An 18,655-nucleotide genomic window follows, 5' to 3' on the forward strand; every position below is an offset into this window, starting at 1 on the left:
CTACTTCTTTATAGAATTTGTACAGTAGTAAGATTATGGGAGGACTTTTACTTTGAAGGGAAATTTTTAAGTTAAAATAAATTAATTCTCTACTGATGAAAAGACTTGCAATTGCTTTCTTTTCTTTCTTTTTTTAAAAAAAAACTTTTTAGGGCTTTGCTTATGAGCAAGCAGATTTTAGTTTAATCAAAGGCTCCAGAAATTATGGCTTTCTTTAATGCACCTTTAAATTTGGGCCCGTTTTGTAGTTACAGGACTTATTTATTTATTTTAACTTTTATTTTAGATTCAGGGGCACATATCCAGGTTTGTAATACAGGTAAATTGTGTGTTGTGGGGGTTTGGTGTACAGATTATTTTATCACCCAGGTGATAAGTATAGTACCTGATAGGTAGTTTTTCGATCCTCTCCAACCTGGAGGTATTTTGTTTTCTGTTCCTGTGTTAGTTTGCTTAGGATATTGGCCTCCAGCTCCACCTATGTTGCTGCAAAGGACAGGGTCTCATTCTCTTTTTATGGCTGCATAGTATTCCATTGTGTGTATGTACCACTTTGTAAAACCCAGCCTACCATTGATGGACATTTAGGGTGACTCCACGTCTTTGTTGTCGTGAATAGTGCTGTGATGAACATATACACATGTGTCCTTACGGCAGAACGATGTTTTTTGTAGTTACTTTTTATGTTTGGGGTACACTATACCATGCAAATCTATTTAAAAGATTGATGTGTATCTCTTATTAATTTATTTGCAATAGCTGGTCACCATGAAACTGATGTGCAGTTTCTGTAATTAACACAGCATTTGGGCCAGGGGTAGTACTGACCAAGAGCTACAGTCCTGGACAGGAGTCATTTTCAAAAGGAAATGAATGGTCTTTAACTTTGTTCAAAGGTACGACAGTGGCCGTGGTGGCTCTGGCATTACTTATACAATACTGTGCCTGAAAGTAAACAAAAGTACAATCCTTTGTATAGTCTAATCAGGCTGTTGGCCAAGTTAAGTGTGCCCTCACCACTCATCTGACTTTGCCTTTTGTCTGACCCACATTTTTGGTTAGAAGGAAAATTCCGAACTATTGTTCCTCAAGGTACTTAGTTGAATGCCTCCCTTCTCGCCAGTCAGCCTCTCCCAGGTCTCTGGCATTGCCCTGCCTTTTCTTTCTCAGGCAGGCTACACCCTGCCTCCACCCTAACATCCGAGGCTTGTTCAAACTCACTCTACCTTGCAGCTCTTCTCCAACAGGCCCCGTCTCCTGCCCCATTCACTTAACTTTTGACAAGGAAATTTAAAGGTGAACTGATTTGCACAATGAAAGAACGACAGAAGTCAGCAATTGCCAATAATGCAGACTAAATCTTTATTAGGTTCCAAAATGGGAAATTGGTAGTGTTAAGCTATTTCAGTATAAATCCACCACTCTCCGCAAAGAGCCAGCCTTAGCATCCATGGCCCCCCAGTCCTGGCACCGCCTGTACTCTTGGGGCCTCAGCAGGTATTGGCGCCCCCGGTAGTTGGGCAGCTCGTAGAGGACCCAGCAGCCCTCCAGCACGTGGAGGGAACGGATCTCGCTGAGGTGGAAGCGGTCCTGGATGCTGGGGCAGTCCTCACTCAGCTCCATCATGAGGCCTTTGTGGTCTTCTCTCTCGTACAGCCGCAGCCTGTGGGAGCCTGTCTACTCGGTCCGCAGAAAGAAGGATAGAGAAAAGCAAATGAGTCTCTTCCGGAATTTGTCCAACCAAAGAACAGATGAACTTGGTAGGGTGGGGCATGGAATTGTCAATGTCAAATTTAGACAGTGTAAAATGTAGATTACTGTGGATGCTGCACATGGATCTGTCTTCCACTAGCACCTAAATACTGCTATGCTCATTTTCTTTTTGACCTGAAATTCATTCTTATTTAGGAGATGGAATTTTTAAGAGGTTCAAACGCTGAGTTAGAATCCATCAAGAACTCAGATATCTTGATTCCTAATTACCTGTGTTAATTCAAACTACATTTGGGGGAAAAAATAGAAATAATTTATTTTGGCTAGTATTCTTTTAGTAAGAGTATTATCTCCCAAATTTATAAACATATAAATTTGCCACTAAAGTAAGATTTAAAAAATCTTGTACTTCAGTATAAAGTTAATTTAAATAGTCATTTGGAATGAGAATTTAACTGATTTTCCAAATTAAGAAAAATTACCTTTTCCAAAGTTGGACACAACCTTTGAATAGCGTATATTAACAATACAGCTTTGAAGGTTTACTTGTCCACAGTGGAACCTATCTAATTAATTCATCAGAAATTCTTTTTCTATAGGCAAAACAATTTGTTAAAAATACCGTCTTTGTATGCCCAACCAGCTTCCCATTTGCAAGTTTTGTTTTATATCCCATTATGATATTACATTTGTTACAGACCACTTTTAATTGACTTATTGGTAGCAAAAATTTAAAGTAAAACGGATTCTCCCTCTAAGTGGGTTCTTCCTTACATTTCTCTGCTGTTTTTGTCCATGTTATCTATCTGGCTTATGCAGGTCTCTGATGTCCATCTAACCCTTAGGAGTTTTTAAATGCAAACCTCCCTCCCTCTAACCCACATTGACCATACAGTGGGGACACTCCGGCGGCATGATGGAAATCTAGAAAACTCACCTGGGGGATGAGACAACAGGAGCGGATGGAGTCGCTGAGGCCCATCCATTGCTGGTAGTCGGGGTACTCCCCTCTCCGCAGCAAGTATTGTTGACCTTGGTAGTTGGGACGCTCATAGAGCATCCAGCAGCCACTTTCCACCCGGATGGAGTTGCAGCGGCTTAAATACGTCTGCAGGTTGGGGCAGTCAGTGGTGGATTCGTAGCTGCGGCCCTGGAAGGCCTTGTCCTCATAGAAGGTGATCTGCAAAGGAAGAATCGTTCCAAATTGCATTATTTGCTCTTAACAGGCATTAGATAACGGCAATTTTTTTTTTCATTTTATTTTTTGTGTTCTGCTTACCTTCCCCATGGCTGGTTGACACGGATGATGCGAGTTCAGTGTGATGGGGCCTGCGGCCGCACAGCCAGTCTATATAGCAGGATGGCTGCTGCGTTGGCAAGAACAACACAAAAGGGGCCCTCGGCAGTAAGGGGATTTTACGCATCTCTTTAACATGCTGCATTCACTGGAAATGATTGTAGATTGTGTCCTTGTTCTCTGGTATATTCTAACGCTGTCCTGCACATACTGCTCTGTGTTGCTTTTATTTGGATTGTTACTGTTTTCTAAATTTATCTGCGCATCAGTCTGAACTTTTGACCCGAAATTCATGGCTCTGTCTATATGATTGAGTAATTTCCTGTGAATTTTCTGGGAAAGATCTATGCCATTATAGAATCGCTCCAGGATTCCAGAGAGGTCGTCGATGTAGAATGCCACAAACACTGACTCATTTCCCTGGACGGTAGAGACTGCTGTACCTTAAATTTTTGTCTTTACGCAGTTTTCCAGTCCAGGGCAGGACACAAATCTAGATTCACGTCTTGGCTAGTTTTGACTTCGTTAACCCAATGCTTTAAGACAGCTCTTAACCTTGCCTTTCGTGGGCACGTCATCTAACTAGAAATCAGTCCCTGGTGGTGAACTTATGATAACAAGCAAGGGAAAGGTTTCTGTGGTCACTGGGCCTGAGACTGAGAAGTACTGTATCCTACTTTATAGATTGCTTTCCCTTTTTCAAGCGTGAGGGAGGCCGTAAAGCTTCACAGGCAAGAGCGTGAGCTTTGGACTCAGGCCGCCTGCACTCAGAAGGCCCACTGATTAGCTCCATGGTAAATTACATAACCACTCAGAGCATGAGTTGTCTCATGGACTATAGTCTGATTAATGAGAAATAAAGTGAGACAAGAGGGCAGCCTCTGACATTCAGATGCTGGCCTGGCACTCACAGTGAGGACATGTTACTCCCCTGTTAGACATAAACAGTCTCACAGAATAACAACTTCAGACAAGGCTACTCTGAGACCATGATGAAATGAGATACAATAAAGCCACTTCTTAACTTTGCCTAAGCGCAGACAAAAACAAAGTCAATGCTCCACTCTCAAAATCCCAAGCCCTCACTCTCTCAGCCAAAATGATTAACTGCTACTTCTTTATGGATTACAGGTTTATCCGTGTTCTAGTCTCCCCTCCCTACGGGTAAGATTTCTTGAGATAACTAATCACAAAATTAACCCTGCTTTCTGCTAACATCTAATCTAGAGTGAACTTCAGATTTTTAAGATCCTCCCCCAAATCACACAACTGAAGTGCAAATCCTATTAACAATTTCTTTCTAAGCTCTCTTACTGAGACACTCCATGCTTCCCCAAGGAGAATGTCCTCCCTTGCTGCAACAAGTAATAAGCTCAACTTGTTTAAAGACAGGTGTGTCCCTGGTGGCCTTTAGCTAAAGGATATTGACATGAATAAGTGGGATGATGTGCATAAAGCATTTGGCACATACTTGGCACAAATGAACACTGAATCTATGTTGTTATTAGTAATAGAGTGACATCGTTAAGGCTGACTTTATCCTGTTTATCTCTCTCAAAGGTATTTAATTCTTTCAAAGATTCCTGAAAAAAATTTATCCTCTATAAAGCCATTTTGTGATTAAAGAAAAATTAGGCTTGGAAGGGACTTCAGAAACCATCAGGTGGTTTTCAAACTCGAGTGTGCCTAAGAATCACCTGGCATGTCAAAAACGCAAATTACCATCTTGACCTTTTGGCCAAATCCTGCATCATTAGATCAGGAGAAGACCTCAGAACCTATATTTTTATTTTTTATTTTATTTAATTTATTTTATGTTTTGAGACAGAGTCTCACTCTGTTACCCAGGCTGGAATGCAGTGGCGCGATCTCAGCTCACTGCAGCCTCCGCTTCCTGGGTTCAAGTGATTCTCCTGCTTCAACTTCCTGAGTAGCTGAGATTATAGGCGTGCATCACCACATGCAGCTAATTTTTGTATTTTTAGTAGAGACAGGGTTTCGCTATGTTGGCCAGGATGGTCTCAAATTCCTGACCTCAGGTGATCCACCCAGCTCGGTCTCCCAAAGTGCTGGGATTACAGGCATGCGCCACCGTGCCCAGCCCAGAACCTATATTTTTAATAAGCACCAAATAGTTCTTGGGCCAAAACACTGCTGTGGTTTATCCCTTTATATTTTGATAAGGAAATCATGTATTTTAGCCATCCCCAGGCAATGCCTTATTAGGAATTGTACTAACATTCTCTTTATTCTATTTATTTATTTTTTGAGACAGAGTTCTGCTCTGTTGCCCAGGCTAGAGTGCAATGATGCAATCTTAGCTCACTGCAGTCTCTGCCTCCCACACTCAAGCTCAAGCTCCCACCTCAGCCTCTTGAGTAGCTGGGACTATAGGTGCATGCCACCACACCCAGCTAATTTTTTATATTTTCTTTATGTAGAGACAGGGTCTCACTATGTTGCCCAGTCTGGTCTTGATCTCCTCAAGCAATCTGTTTGCCTCGGCCTCCCAAAGTGCTGGGATTACAGGCATGAGTCACTGTGCCCCACCTAACATTCTCTTTAGACCTAAAGGCAGATGTGCTCTCTGCTTTGTAGCACTCTTTCTTGTTCTATAAAGTTTCATATGTACACAGTGAGAGAATCAGAGCAGAGATACCAGCACTTAAATTAGAGCACTGGTAAGAAGACAGGAAAAGCAATAAAGGGGCCAGAAAATGCATATCCCAGAACGTTGCTCTTGTTCCAGAATGGCATAGTCTTGTATTTCTCCAACCTTTTTTCAAATCTTTCTCCTTCTCTCCTCTGCCCCAACTACCCCCCACCCCAAAACCCCTGCCATTGTAGCTGCCTTACATAGGGTCTTATCATATCTCAGCTGGACTTTCAACAGCCTCCTGACTGCCCAGTCTTGTCTTCCTCCAAACTGCACTCGGCCAGATGCTGGAGTGATGAGAATCAAAACACATCAAGTCATGCTGTTCATTTGCTTGAAATATTTCATAGACTCCCATTGTCTCCAGGATCCAATATTGATCCCTTAGCATGGCATCCTAGACCTGGCCTCCTCTGTCTGTCCCCATGCTTTCTGTTTGATCACACCAAACCACTTGTCATTTCCCAAATGCACAACATTATTTCATGTTGTTCTTGTTTTTCAAAATATTGATCCTTCTCAATGAGACACCAGTTTATTTTTCAACCAGAGAAATTTTGCCCTTTCTTCAAGTCTCAGCTCAAGCATCAGTTTCTCTGTAAAAGATTTTCCTGAACCCTTCCTCATCTTCTGGGCTGAATTAAATACTGCCTCCATAGCACCTCATGTTCATACCACTATAATGGTAACTATCACTTATCTAATTATTTTGTTTAGACATCAGTCCCTCAAAACAGATGGGAGAGCCCCATAAAGGCAGGGACTATTCCATCTTTATTTTTGTGTTCTCACTAATTGGCATAGAGGACTGGCACATACAGGATACTCAATAAATGCCTGGGAGGGGGGATGTGTGAAAGTCATCCCTTGTCTGATATTTATTGTTATCATGGTCTATGGAGCCTATTTCAAATGCTCAACATACATAGGCATAACACACTTACATCAAAGTTCAGGATGTGCAACTTTCAGTGTGTAGGATGACACAAGCACCCTGTACTTGATCAATTTAATGGGGCTTTTTTTTTTGAAATGAAGTCTTGCTCTTGTCACCCAGGCTGGAGTGCAATGGTGCTATCTCAGCTCACTGCGACTTCCGCCTCCCAGGTTCAAGCGATTCTCCTGCCTCAGCCTCCCGAGTAGCTGGGATTATAGGCACCTGCCACCACACTCAGCTAATTTTTGTATCTTTAGTAGAGTCAGGGTTTCACCATGTTGGCCAGGCTGGTCTTGAACTCCTGATCTCAGGTGATCTGCCTGCCTCAGCCTCCCAAAGTGCTGGGATTACAGGTGTGAGCCACCGTGCCTGGCCGATTTAATCGGGCTTAAACAAAAATAGAAATGGGGTCTTGCCATGTTGCCCAAGCTGGTCTCAAACTCCTGAGCTCAAATGATCCTCCAGCCTTGGCCTCCCAAAGTGTTGGGATTACAGGTGTGAGCCACCACACCCGGCCATAATGGGACTTTATAACAGCGGAGATAATAAGCAAAAGGGAAAAACTGGGAATGCTGTGTTGTGCCTTAAGTCCTCCCACTCCTTAGTAATTCTAATTTTTATTTCTTCTGATACGAGAAATGAATGTTACAACAGCAGTAGCCAATTCTAGAGTTTTGCTGGTGTTTGAGGTCCAGCCAGCAGTTGATTTTACCACCCACCTTCCTGCTTCTTAGCAATTAATATACGGTGGTATCATATGCAGTCATGCATCTCTTTTTTTATATACGATTGACATTTTAATTTAAAAAATGGGAAAAAATAGCACCCTTGCAAATAAAGAGGCAATTCTGCAAATTAATATAAAATGCACTGGGGAATTCTAAAGCGAAAGCAAAAAGTTCCCTCGAAAACATGGGAAAGGCATCATGCTGGAGTTTTTGTGTGGTGCCACGCCAGTCGGCACCCCCTCAGCAAGCCTTTCCTGAAGGGCTCATTGCCCTGCTTCTGAGAAGTCTATCTAAATAGGAAATTATAGCAAACTCTGCCCTCACCCCAGGGAACTGGTCCCTTCATGCTTCTAGAAGAATTGAGATTAGCTTGTCCAATCTACTATCTAGTCATCTTCTTTTTTTTTTTTTTTTTTTGAGACGGAGTCTCGCTCTGTCGCCCAGGCTGGAGTGCAGTGGCCGGATCTCAGCTCACTGCAAGCTCCGCCTCCCGGGTTCCCGCCATTCTCCTGCCTCAGCCTCCCGAGTAGCTGGGACTACAGGCGCCGCCACCTCGCCCGGCTAATTTTTTGTGTTTTTAGTAGAGACGGGGTTTCGCCGTGTTAGCCAGGATGGTCTCGATCTCCTGACCTTGTGATCCGCCCGTCTCGGCCTCCCAAAGTGCTGGGATTACAGGCTTGAGCCACCGCGCCCGGCCTTAGTCATCTTCTTATTTGCAGGCTGCTAGGAGCGACAAGTAGAAAGGAGAGGAACAAGCGAGGGCAGAGACAGGAAGCTGGTTTTCCTTGAGGCCTCATGTGGTCACCTTACAACAAACACTGCAAGGTTTTATTAGCTAAATGCCAACTCACACACAGATGAGGTGCCTGCCCTGAGCTTCTCTGAGCCTTTCTGCCCTGCCCCATCACCTCATCAGTGAGTCTGAGGTTGAATGCAAACATTCGTGGAACAGAGATCAGAAGCAACGTGAAAACCACGAGGGTTTAAAGTACAGTGTATGCTGGCACCAGCCTCAGATGGCATTCCCTACCCATGCCCCCTACTTCAGAAGGCTGTGCCTCCTGTATTCCAGGGATGAGGATTCTTGTAACTCAATCAATAAAGCCTCTGCTCTAACTGGCCACCAGGGCCATTGTCTTCTGACACAGCCTGGCCAGGAGCCCAGTTGTCTGCAGAAGGGAGTTCACTTCTCTGCTGCTTTCATACCAGTGTATCCAATTTCCTTGACAAACTCCACTTTATCAATTATTCTGCCATTTGGAAACTTTTACACACTTGGAAGATGTTGCCAATGACATCTTCTGGTGAGTAGCCCAGATGCCATAGGTGAACTGGAGATGCTGACTTGGGGCTGGAGCTAAGAACCACCAGTCAGACAAATGTAGAATTCTAAAACTCTCCTTTATCTTCTTAGACTACTACAACAGCTTCTTCATGATGTCCAAGCCGCAAATTTGGCCTCTCTCTGATCCTTCCTTGTAGGTTTCCTTGACATCGGCATTCACACAATGCTGGATCACCTCCTTCATGAGTAGGGGGTGGCTTCGTCGCAGACCCTGAACAAATTCTTGCTGTAACTGAAGCCAGATCCCGGGAAGATGGACTGCAAGTTGTTCAGGGACTGCCTCATGTCTCCCTGGGCCATGAAGATGATGGCTTCTAGGCCAAAGTCAGTGTACAGCACTGTACCCTTCTCTCTAGCATTTATCAATTTTGCACAGGTCTGGGCGTCGGTCAGCTTTGTGTAGCAGAGGACTGTGCACTGGGATCCAGTAGCCTCTGAACAGAGATGGGAAGGCAGTGAGGCTTCCCTCAGAGGCTGGCATCACCCTATTAGCTCTTTGATTACGAGAATGTAGCTGTATAATCCACACAGCCCAGCCATGCTGGTGGTGCTACTCCTCTTTGGCAGCAGGTGCTTAAAAGAAATGTGGTAAAAACAGGGCTAAATGTCAAAGTATTAACCAAAGTATAAAGTATTGCTTTGTAGATTGCTTTTTCTTTTCCAAGCATGAGGGAGGCCATAAAGCTTCACAGGCAAGAGCGTGAGCTTTGGACTCAGGCCGCCTGAACTCAGAAGGTTCACTGATTAGCTCCACGGCAAATTACATAACTACTCAGAGCATGAGTTATCTCATGGACTATAGTCTGATTAATGAGAAAAAAGTGAGAAAAAGGAGCAGCCTCTGACATTCGGATGCTGACCTGGCACTCACAGTAAGGACATGTTACTCCCCTGTTAGACATAAACAGTCTCACAGAATAACAACTTCAGACAAGGCTACTCTGAGACCATGATGAAATGAGATACAATAAAGCTACTTCTTAACTTTGCCTAAGTGCAGACAAAAACAAAGTCAATGCTCCACTCTCAAAATCCCAAGCCCTCACTCTCTCAGCCAAAATGATTAACTGCTACTTCTTTATGGATTACAGGTTTATCCGTGTTCTAGTCTCCCCTCCCCATGGGTAATATTTCTTGAGGTAACTAATCACAAAATTAATCCTGCTGTCTGCTAACATCTAATCTAGAGTGAACTCCAGATTTTTAAGATCCTTCCTCAAATCACCCAACTGAAGTGCAAATCAGACAGAGGCCTCAGCCAGCACTGCCCCAGCATGGCCTTGGCTGGCCAGGGCTTCCAGATGGGGAAATGATCCTCCAAGGCAGACATCCATGTGCCACAAGCCCTCAGATGAGTCAGTCCAGGCCCAGGAAGACTCTGGAATCACAATGTGTGCTGAATATTGGGCCCTTCTGGGCAGATGACCATTCGGTCTGGCTGGGGTAGGAACAGGACACTCGCAGTTTCTTTAAAGCTCCACTGCAGATGCTGACCTGCGGCTGGAGCTAAGAACCACCAGTTACACAAATGTAGAATTCTAAAACTCTCCTTTATCTTCTTAGACTACTACAACAGCTTCTTCATGATGTCTAAGCCCGAAATTTGGCCTCTTTCTGATCCTTCATCTATGCTGCTGTCACACTAGCCTCACGGTGATCTTATCTGAAGCATTAAAAGCAAGAACACAGTGAGTCATTTTAGAGCAGATTTCCACGGTTCCCCTCAAGGTTTGCTGGACTCCATCAGTTATGCTGTCTGCTTCATCCAGGATGATGATCTTATGCTGACCTTTAGGAAGGATGACTTTTTGTCGAGCAAACATTTCGATTTTATTCCTCGCAACATCAATGCCCTTGCCATTTTGAAGCACTGAGTTCCAGCATGGCATCCTTCAGTGCTGGGCCCAGGATGCTTATAACTTTGTCAGTTCCCAGGGGGCCAGCAAAGATGATGTGAGGCATATTCCCTTCTCTTGCAAAGATCTGCAGCCTGCCCACGGTGTATTCATTCCTGACAATTTCATTCAGCTTTACTGGCCTATATTTTTCAACCCCACTGTCATGTCCGAATGTGCCCGTTCCTTATGACCTGGGCCCTCGCCATGCAGCTTGCAGTCGTTGGCCCTGCCAGGGCCTTGCTGGGGGCAGAGGCAGGTTCTTGGGCTTCACGCTTGCCTGCAACACCGCTACTCACTTGCACCTCCATTCTCTGGCTCTTTTCATTTTTATTTTTTTTGAGATAAGGTATCGCTCTGTTTCCCAGGCTGGAGCACAGTAGCATGATCTTGGATCACTGCAGCCTCTACCTCTCTCGCTCAGGGGATTCTCCCACTTCAGCAGAATTTGGGACCACAGGTGCCTGCTACCACGCCTGGCTAATTTTGTTTATTTTTTTGTAGAGATGAGGTCTCACTATGTTGCCCAGGCTGGTCTTGAACTCCTGGGTTCAAGCAATCCTCCCACCTCAGGCTCCTGAAGTGCTGGGATTATAGGAGTGAGCCACTGCGCCTGGCCCATGCCTCCATTCTCTGGTCTCCTTTTCCCCCATGCATCTCTTATCAGTAGGATACATTCTGAGAAATTTCATTGTTGTGTGAACATCATAGAGTGTACTAACACAAACCTAGATGGATCAGCCTACCACACTAGTATTTGTGTTTCTAAACAAATGTAAACATAGAAAAGGTACAGTAGAAATATGGTATAAACGATAAAAAATTGTACACCTGTATAGGACACTTACCATGAATGGAGCTTGCAAGACTGGAAGTTGCTGTGGGTGAGTCAGTGAGTGAGGGTGAATGAATGTGAAGGCCTAGGACATTACTGTACACCACTGTAGACTTTCTACACACTGTGCACTTAGGTACCCAACATTTATTTTAAAATGCTTTTCTTTCTTCAATAATAAACTAACATTAGCATACTGTAACTTCATCAACTTTTAAGCATTTTAAACATTTTTGACACTTTTGTAGTAATATTTAGCTTAAAACACAAGCATTGTATAGCTGTACAAACATGTTTTCTTTCTTTTTATCCTTATTATATAAACTTTTTTCTATTTTTTTTTAATAGAGATGGGGTTTTGCTATGTTGCCCAGGGTGGTCTCAAACTCCTTGTAAGATTCTCCCTGGGGTCTGAAAGCTTGAGGGGATGAGTAACCCCTCCCTTCTCAGGCCCAGTCCCAAGGTGCAAGGCCACTTGTGTCAGCAGCGTGCACCAGCAAGATAGCAGAAGCAGGAAAGAGCTGGCTGGAAGACAAGTATCCCTGAAGATCAAGATAGAGAAAGAGGCCATCTGGGTACAACGTAGCAGTTACGTCAGACTAGGACACTTCCTGTTTACAGGAGACTATAAAACCTTTGCACCGTCCTCACTTGGTGCTGACACCACTTTAGGCCTCACCCCGCCTGCACCCAGGTGCTCATTAAAACAGCATGTTGCTCCACACCTCCTCGTGTTGCCTGTTGACGGGCTCTTGGGATTCGAACTGATACAAGAACCTTCCACTCCTGGGCTCAAGTGATCTGCCTTTCTCGGCCTCCCAACATGTTGGCATTACAGGCGTAAGCCACCACACCTGGCCTTTTACTTTTTAAAATTTTGTGAAAAACTAAGACACAAACACACATATTAGTTTAGGCCTACACAGGGTCAGGATCATCAATATCACTGTCTTCCACTTCCACATCTTGTCCCACTGGAAAGTCTTCAGGGGCAAAAACACACATGGAATTGAGAGGTGACAACATGCTATCAGCCCTCGCTCTTGGTGCCTCCTCAGCCTTGGCGTCCACTCTGGCAGCGCTTGAGGAGCCCTTCAGCCTGCCATGGCACTGTGGGAGCTCCTCTCTGGGCTGGCCGAGGCCGAGGCTGGAGTCGGCTCCCTCTGCTTGTGGGGAGGTGTGGAGGGAGAGGCGTAGGCGGGAGTCGGAGCTGCGCACAGGTATCACAGGCCAGGGCCCACACTCAGAGCGGCAGGCGGGGGCTGCCAGCCCCGGGCAGTGAGGGTCTTAGCACCTGGGCCAGCAGCTGCAGAGGGTGCGCTGGGTCCCCTAGCAGTGCTAGCCCGCTGGCACTGTGCTTGAATTCTCACCGGGCCTCAGCTGCCTCTCCGTGGGGCAGGGCTCGGGACCTGCAGCCCGCCATGCCCGAGCCTCCCTGCCCCCCCCCCCCCCCCCCCCCCCGCTGCTGCCCGCCACCCAGGCCGTGGGCTCCTTCGCAGCCGGAGCCTCCCCTACCAGCGCCGCCCCCTGCTCGGTGGCGCCTAGTCCCATCAACCGCCCAAGGGCTAAGAAGTGAGGGTGCACTGTGTGGGACTGGCGGGCAGCTCTGCCTGCAGCCCTGGTGCGGGATCCACCAGGTGAAGCCAGCTGGCCTCCTGAGTCTATTGAGGACTTGGAGAACTTTTATGTCTAGCTAAGGGATTGTAAATACACCAATCAGCACCCTGTGGCTAGCTCAAGGTTTGTAAATACACCAGTCAGTACTCTGTATCTAGCTAACCTAGTGTGGACTTGGAGAACTTTTCTGTCTAGCACTCTAGCTAAAGGTTGTAGATGCACCACTGGGCACTCTGTGTCTAGCTCAGGGTTTGTAAATGCACCAATCAGTACTTTGTGTCTAGCTCAGGGTTTGTAAATATACCAATCAGTACTCTGTGTCTAGGTAACCTAGTGGGGACTTGGAGAACTTTTCTGTCCAGCACTCTGTGTCTAGCTAAAGGATTGTGAATGCACCAATCAGCACTGTGTGTCTAGCTCAGGGATTGTAAATGCACCAATCAGCACTCTGCCAAAATAGACCAATCAGCTCTGTGTAAAATGGACCAATCAGCTCTCTGTAAAATGGACCAATCAGCTCTCTGTAAGATGGACCAATCAGCAGGATGTGGGTGGGGTCAGATACCAGAATAAAAGCAGGCTGCACCAGCCAGCAGTGGCAAACGGCTGTGGTCCGTTTTGGTATTGTGGAAGCTTTATTTTTTTGCTTTTTACAATGAATGTGGCTGGTGCTGGTTTTTTGGGTTTATGTTTCCTTTATGAGCTGTGCCACTCACCACGAAGGTCTGCAGCTTAACTCATGAAGCCCACAAAGCCACTGAGAAGAACTAACAGTTCCAGACGCACTGCCTTTAAGAGCTATAACACCGTGAAGGTCTGCAGCTTCACTCCTGTCAGCCAGACCGTAAACCCACCAGAAGGAAGAAGCTCCAGACACATCTGAATGTCTGAAGGAACAAACTCTGGACACACCGTGTTTAAGAATTGTAACTTAACTCACTGCGAGGGTCTGCTGCTTTCATGCTTTTTAAGTCAGTGAGACCAAGAACCCACCAATTCCGGACACAGAATTTCTGTCACCTATGATGATGATTTTTTCTGTAATACCTGGTGAAGGCCCTGCTTGAGGCTGTTCAGTTAATTTTTTTTTTTTTTTAAATATAAGTAGGAGGAGAATACTCTAAAGTGATGATAAAAAGTATAGTATAGCAAGCCGGGAGCAGTGGCTCATGCCTGTAATCCCAGCACTTTGGGAGGCCGAGGTGGACAGATCACCTGAGGTCAGGAGTTCGAGACCAGCCTGGCCAACAGGGTGAAACCCCATCTCTACTAAAAATACAAAATTAGCTGGGCGTGGTGGTGCACACCTGTCATCCAAGCTACGCGGGAGGGTGAGACAGGAGAATCACGTGAACCTCGGAGGCAGAGGTTGCGGTGAGCTGAGATCACACCATTGCACTCCAGCCTGGGCAACAAGAGTGAAACTCCATCTTAAAAAAAGAAAGTATGTATAGTAAATCTATAAGTCAGTAACATATTTCCTTATTAAGTATAATGTAATGTATATAATTGTATATGCTATGCTTTTATACTGTTGACAGCACAGGAGGTTTATTTACACCAGCATCATCAGAAACTTGAGTAATGTGTTGCGCTAAGATGTTATACTATGACGTCATTAGGCGAAAGGTATTTTACAACTCTATTGTAATCTTAGGGGACTACTGTTACATATGTGGTCCATCATTGTGTATGCCATAATGACAAAACAGTTATGCAGTGTGTGCCTGACTGTGTGCTTGGATAAATGAGCAGAGGTCATTTAGGTGGCAACGGTGTAGACCAAAGTGTCCCAAACAAAGAGACTGGATAAGGGACCAAGGATCACCATAACAGAGGCCCTAGCATCTAGTTGTCTTTCTCAATTTGTCTTTGATGGCCATGTAATAAAGGACAAGAAGATGGGGGGTAATCATCGACCCACATCTGCTTGAGTCCTTATAATAGTCCTCTTGGAAAAAATTGACAATGCATGTCGTCTTTAAGCAACAGGTGGTTGTGATTGACACTTTTGCTTTGACAAACCCACAAAGAAGAAAATAATTGACCTTCCAAGGACAGAAAGGGTGAGAAATGGGACACATACTAACATCAGCACCTAAACCCGTGGTAACCGGGCAGGAAAATTGTAGAAGCAGCCCCTAATGAGGGGAACCCTTTGAGGGCATAACTCAGCACAACAGTTTTTGGCACTTCTTTATGTAATAGCTGCTACTTCAGTGTCTTTGCTTGGTGGGCCTTTTATCACATTAAACAGGCAAGAGGACATCATAAATTCAAAGGGAGGAAAGAGGGAAAAAAGGAAGAAAAAGACTTAAATCTGGACAAACTAGGCTACGCAGGAAAAGCTGGTGTGTGTAGGGTACCTGGAATGTAGAATACGAAGATTATCTCAAATTGTTGGTTCATCTCAATGGGGAAAAGATTAGTGGGATTCTATAGGTTATCTCTTCTAACATTCCACTCTTTGAGGCCCCAGGGTTTACTTTAAACAGAGGAGGAAGAGGAGGAGTGAAGGGTAGAATTAGGAGCTAGTTTTGGCATAATGTCTTCCCCAGGTCACTCCCCAGTATTGACTTTCTCTGTATGTTGGATTTAGGAGGAGAACATCTTTTTCTTTGCCTGTATCCCAGGGATAGGAGCAACACATTTCTAAGAATAATGACTTGATCAAAGAGATTTGGGGACTCTAATCCCTTTCAGTTCAGATGTTTTAGAATAATTTTCATGCCTAAAGATGGTGAATTACTTTTATTACAGGTGGGAGCCACTGTGCCCAGCCAAAATACGTGATTCTATGTCTTCTAGGAAAATAGTGTAAAATTCAGCACTTTAAGGAGCTTTTGGTTTTCTAAATTATGTTTGACATATTGTTGTTGACAAACAGGACTCTGATTAATCTCCAGGAAGCCATCACTATTATTGCCAGTTTAAAGGTTAAAGAACTGAGATTTAGGAAGAGTAACACTAAATAATCCTAGATTCTGATGATTTTTCAGGAAATAAATCTTTATATATATTTCTATTCTCACTATATATACACGCAATACAGTAGGCTAAACTGTCACACACACACACACACACACACACACACACACACACACACATATAGTAGGCTAAACATGCACCCCAGTTTGCCTAGAACAGTCTTGGTTCATGCCTCTTGTCCCAGTGTAATTATTAATAATTTATACTTTCACCCTCAAAAATGACCCAGAGTAGGCCGGGCGCGGTGGCTCACGCCTGTAATCCCAGCACTTTGGGAGACTGAGGTGGGTGGATCACCTGAGGTCAGGAGTTTGAGACCAGCCTGGCCAACATGGTGAAACTGTGTCTCCACTAAAAATACAAACATTAGCTGGACGTGGTAGTGTGCGCCTATAGTCCTGGCTACTTGGGAGGCTGAGGCAGGAGAACTGCTTGAACTGGGAGGCAGAGGTTGCAGTGAGCTGAGATTGCACCACTGAACTCCCTCGCAGGTGACAGAGTGAGACTCCCATCTCAAAAACAAAAAACAAAAAACAAAAAACAGAAACCCAAAACCAAAACAAATGACCAAATTTATGGCTGGGTGTGGTGGCTCACACCTGTAATTCTGGCACTTTGGGAGGCCCAGGCAAGAGGATCGCTTGAGCTCAGGAGTTTGAGACCAGCCTGGGCAGCATGGCAAGACCCTGTCTCTGCTAGAAATAAAAAAAATTAGCTGAGCATGGTGGTGTGCACCTGTAATCCCAGCTATCTGGGAGGCTGAGGTGGGCGGATCGCTTGAACCCTGGAGATGCAGGCTGCAGTGGGCTGTGATTGTGCCACTGCACTCCAACCTGGATGACAGAGTGAGATCTTGTCTCAAATAAATAAATAAATAACCCAATTTAATAAACAAATGATGCACTAGTCTATTTATAAGCCCCTTGGGTGTTGGATATAGAGACCTTGAGCACATGGATGGATGAGGGTTCTATCAAAAATGAACAGGGCTGGGCATGGTGGCTCACGCCTGTAATCCCAGCACTTTGGGAGGCCGAGGTGGGTGGATCACCAGAGGTCAGGAGTTTGAGGCCAGCCTGGCCAGCATGGTGAAACTCTGTCTCTACTAAAAATACAAACATTAGGTGGGCATGGTGACTTGTGCCTGTAGTCCCAGTTACTCGGGAGGCTGAGGCAGGAGAATCGCTTGAATGTGGGAGGAAAAGGTTGCATTGAGCCGAGATCGTGCCATTGCACTCCAGCCTGGGGAACAAGAGTGAAACTCTGTCTCAAAAAAAAAAAAAAAAAAAAGAACAGCCCTGTGGGTATGGCTGCCAGCCAAGAAGAGAGGAACAAGAAAGGGAGAGAAGGCAGACCACCCAGCAGTAGGTTGAAGCCTATAGGGCAATCTAATATTACATTTGTGTCGATGTACTGTTATGATGTAAACTTGCACTGTGCTCCCATACCCTTTATTATAAAGCCAGCTGCACACATCAGTACCTCATGTGAGAGATGGTTCAGAAGTTAAAGGAAAAGGAGCTCTGTCCCGCATGTGGGTCAGCGTGGTGCATGAGGACAGAATAGCAGCACACGTAGGAGGGCAATATGACCCACCCAAAGCCGAGGCAGGAGTTCAGAATGAGGGGCTCCTGAGAGAAGCATGAGCGACTCATTCCTTTTCCAGAATTACCAAAGACATTAGGTTATAGATACGTTGGTGGAAGTGGGTACACAAAGCTCCCACCCCATGTAAGATGGGATTTGAGGCAATTCATTAGAATCTCAAAGGATGGAGTACTTCCGATAAATTTTGATCTGAAGCCATTTGTTTGTTTTATTGATGAACCTTATATGGAACATCCACAAAACTTTATTTAATTTCTGCAGGATGTTGTTGAGGATGGTGTTTACTTAGTACTCTCCTTATGAGGACTCACAAGAAAACTTTCTTTTAGGTTTTGGTACTGACATTGATTAGGCTTGTCTTGAATAATTAATTGTTGAATCTTGTTTTCTTCTCTGCCTTGATGGCTGCTGGATCCAAGTCTGGATCTATCTACACTGAACATAGCACCTCACAGCATGCAACTCGGGTTCGAACTTCACTCTTGGCTCCATCTCATCTCTTCTCTTGTTTTGCCTCTGACCCAATTTCCTCATTCCCTTATTTTGAATTTTTAAAATGTATTGTACCATAATTTTTTATTAGCAACTTTGATTCTTTTTTTTTTTTGGAAGAGATGAACTCTTGCTCTGTTGCTCAGGCTAGGCTTGAACTCCTGGGCTCAAACATTATCTTCCTGCCTCAGCCTCCTCAGTAGCTGAGACTGCAGGTGCATGCCACTGTGCCTGGCTAACCTTAATTCATTTTTAAAAACCAAAGAAAACAAACGTACACTCAAACGAGGTTTTCCAGAAAATTTCAGTTGCTTATTTTCCACTTAGTATTATTTTATTTTCTTCTTTTTTTCTGAGATGGAGTCTTGCTGTGTCTCCCAGGCTGTAGTGCAGTGGCACAATCTCGGCTCACTGCAGCCTCTGCCTCCTGGGTTCGACCAATTCTCCCGCCTCAGCCTCCCGAGTAGCTGGTATTACAGGCACACGCCACCATGCCAGGCTAATTTTTGTATTTTATTTTTAGTAGAGATGGGGTTTCACTATG

The 18,655-nt window shown here is 44.8% G+C and overlaps 1 protein-coding gene and 1 pseudogene across 1 annotated transcript; both read right to left on the bottom strand.

Moving 5' to 3' along the window:
* Window positions 1-1,338: 1,338 nt before the first annotated feature.
* LOC101015870 (gamma-crystallin C) lies at window positions 1,339-3,588 on the bottom strand. Its single transcript, XM_031651708.1, has 5 exons — window positions 3,514-3,588; window positions 3,206-3,430; window positions 2,993-3,061; window positions 2,651-2,893; window positions 1,339-1,677 (listed from the first exon to the last, which is right to left on the bottom strand). Exons 1-5 carry the CDS (start codon window positions 3,586-3,588, stop codon window positions 1,405-1,407), a joined length of 885 nt encoding a protein of 294 aa, XP_031507568.1. The 3' UTR covers window positions 1,339-1,404.
* A 4,855-nt stretch (window positions 3,589-8,443) lies between these two features.
* On the bottom strand, window positions 8,444-10,560 carry LOC110740933 (annotated as a pseudogene).
* Window positions 10,561-18,655: the final 8,095 nt, after the last annotated feature.

Source organism: Papio anubis, chromosome 10 (genome assembly GCF_008728515.1).
Source record: "Papio anubis isolate 15944 chromosome 10, Panubis1.0, whole genome shotgun sequence".
NCBI classification, from domain to species: domain Eukaryota; kingdom Metazoa; phylum Chordata; class Mammalia; order Primates; family Cercopithecidae; genus Papio; species Papio anubis.

Excerpts from the sequence above, each read along its gene's own strand:
- LOC101015870 (XM_031651708.1), bottom strand. The coding sequence starts at position 3,588 with ATGACGTGCCCACGAAAGGCAAGGTTAAGAGCTGTCTTAAAGCATTGG. Across the intron at positions 3,431-3,513 it reads AAGTCAAAACTAGCCAAGAC|GGAAATGAGTCAGTGTTTGT; the intron begins GTGAATCTAGAT and ends TCTACCGTCCAG. Across the intron at positions 2,894-2,992 it reads GTCAACCAGCCATGGGGAAG|ATCACCTTCTATGAGGACAA; the intron begins GTAAGCAGAACA and ends CTTCCTTTGCAG.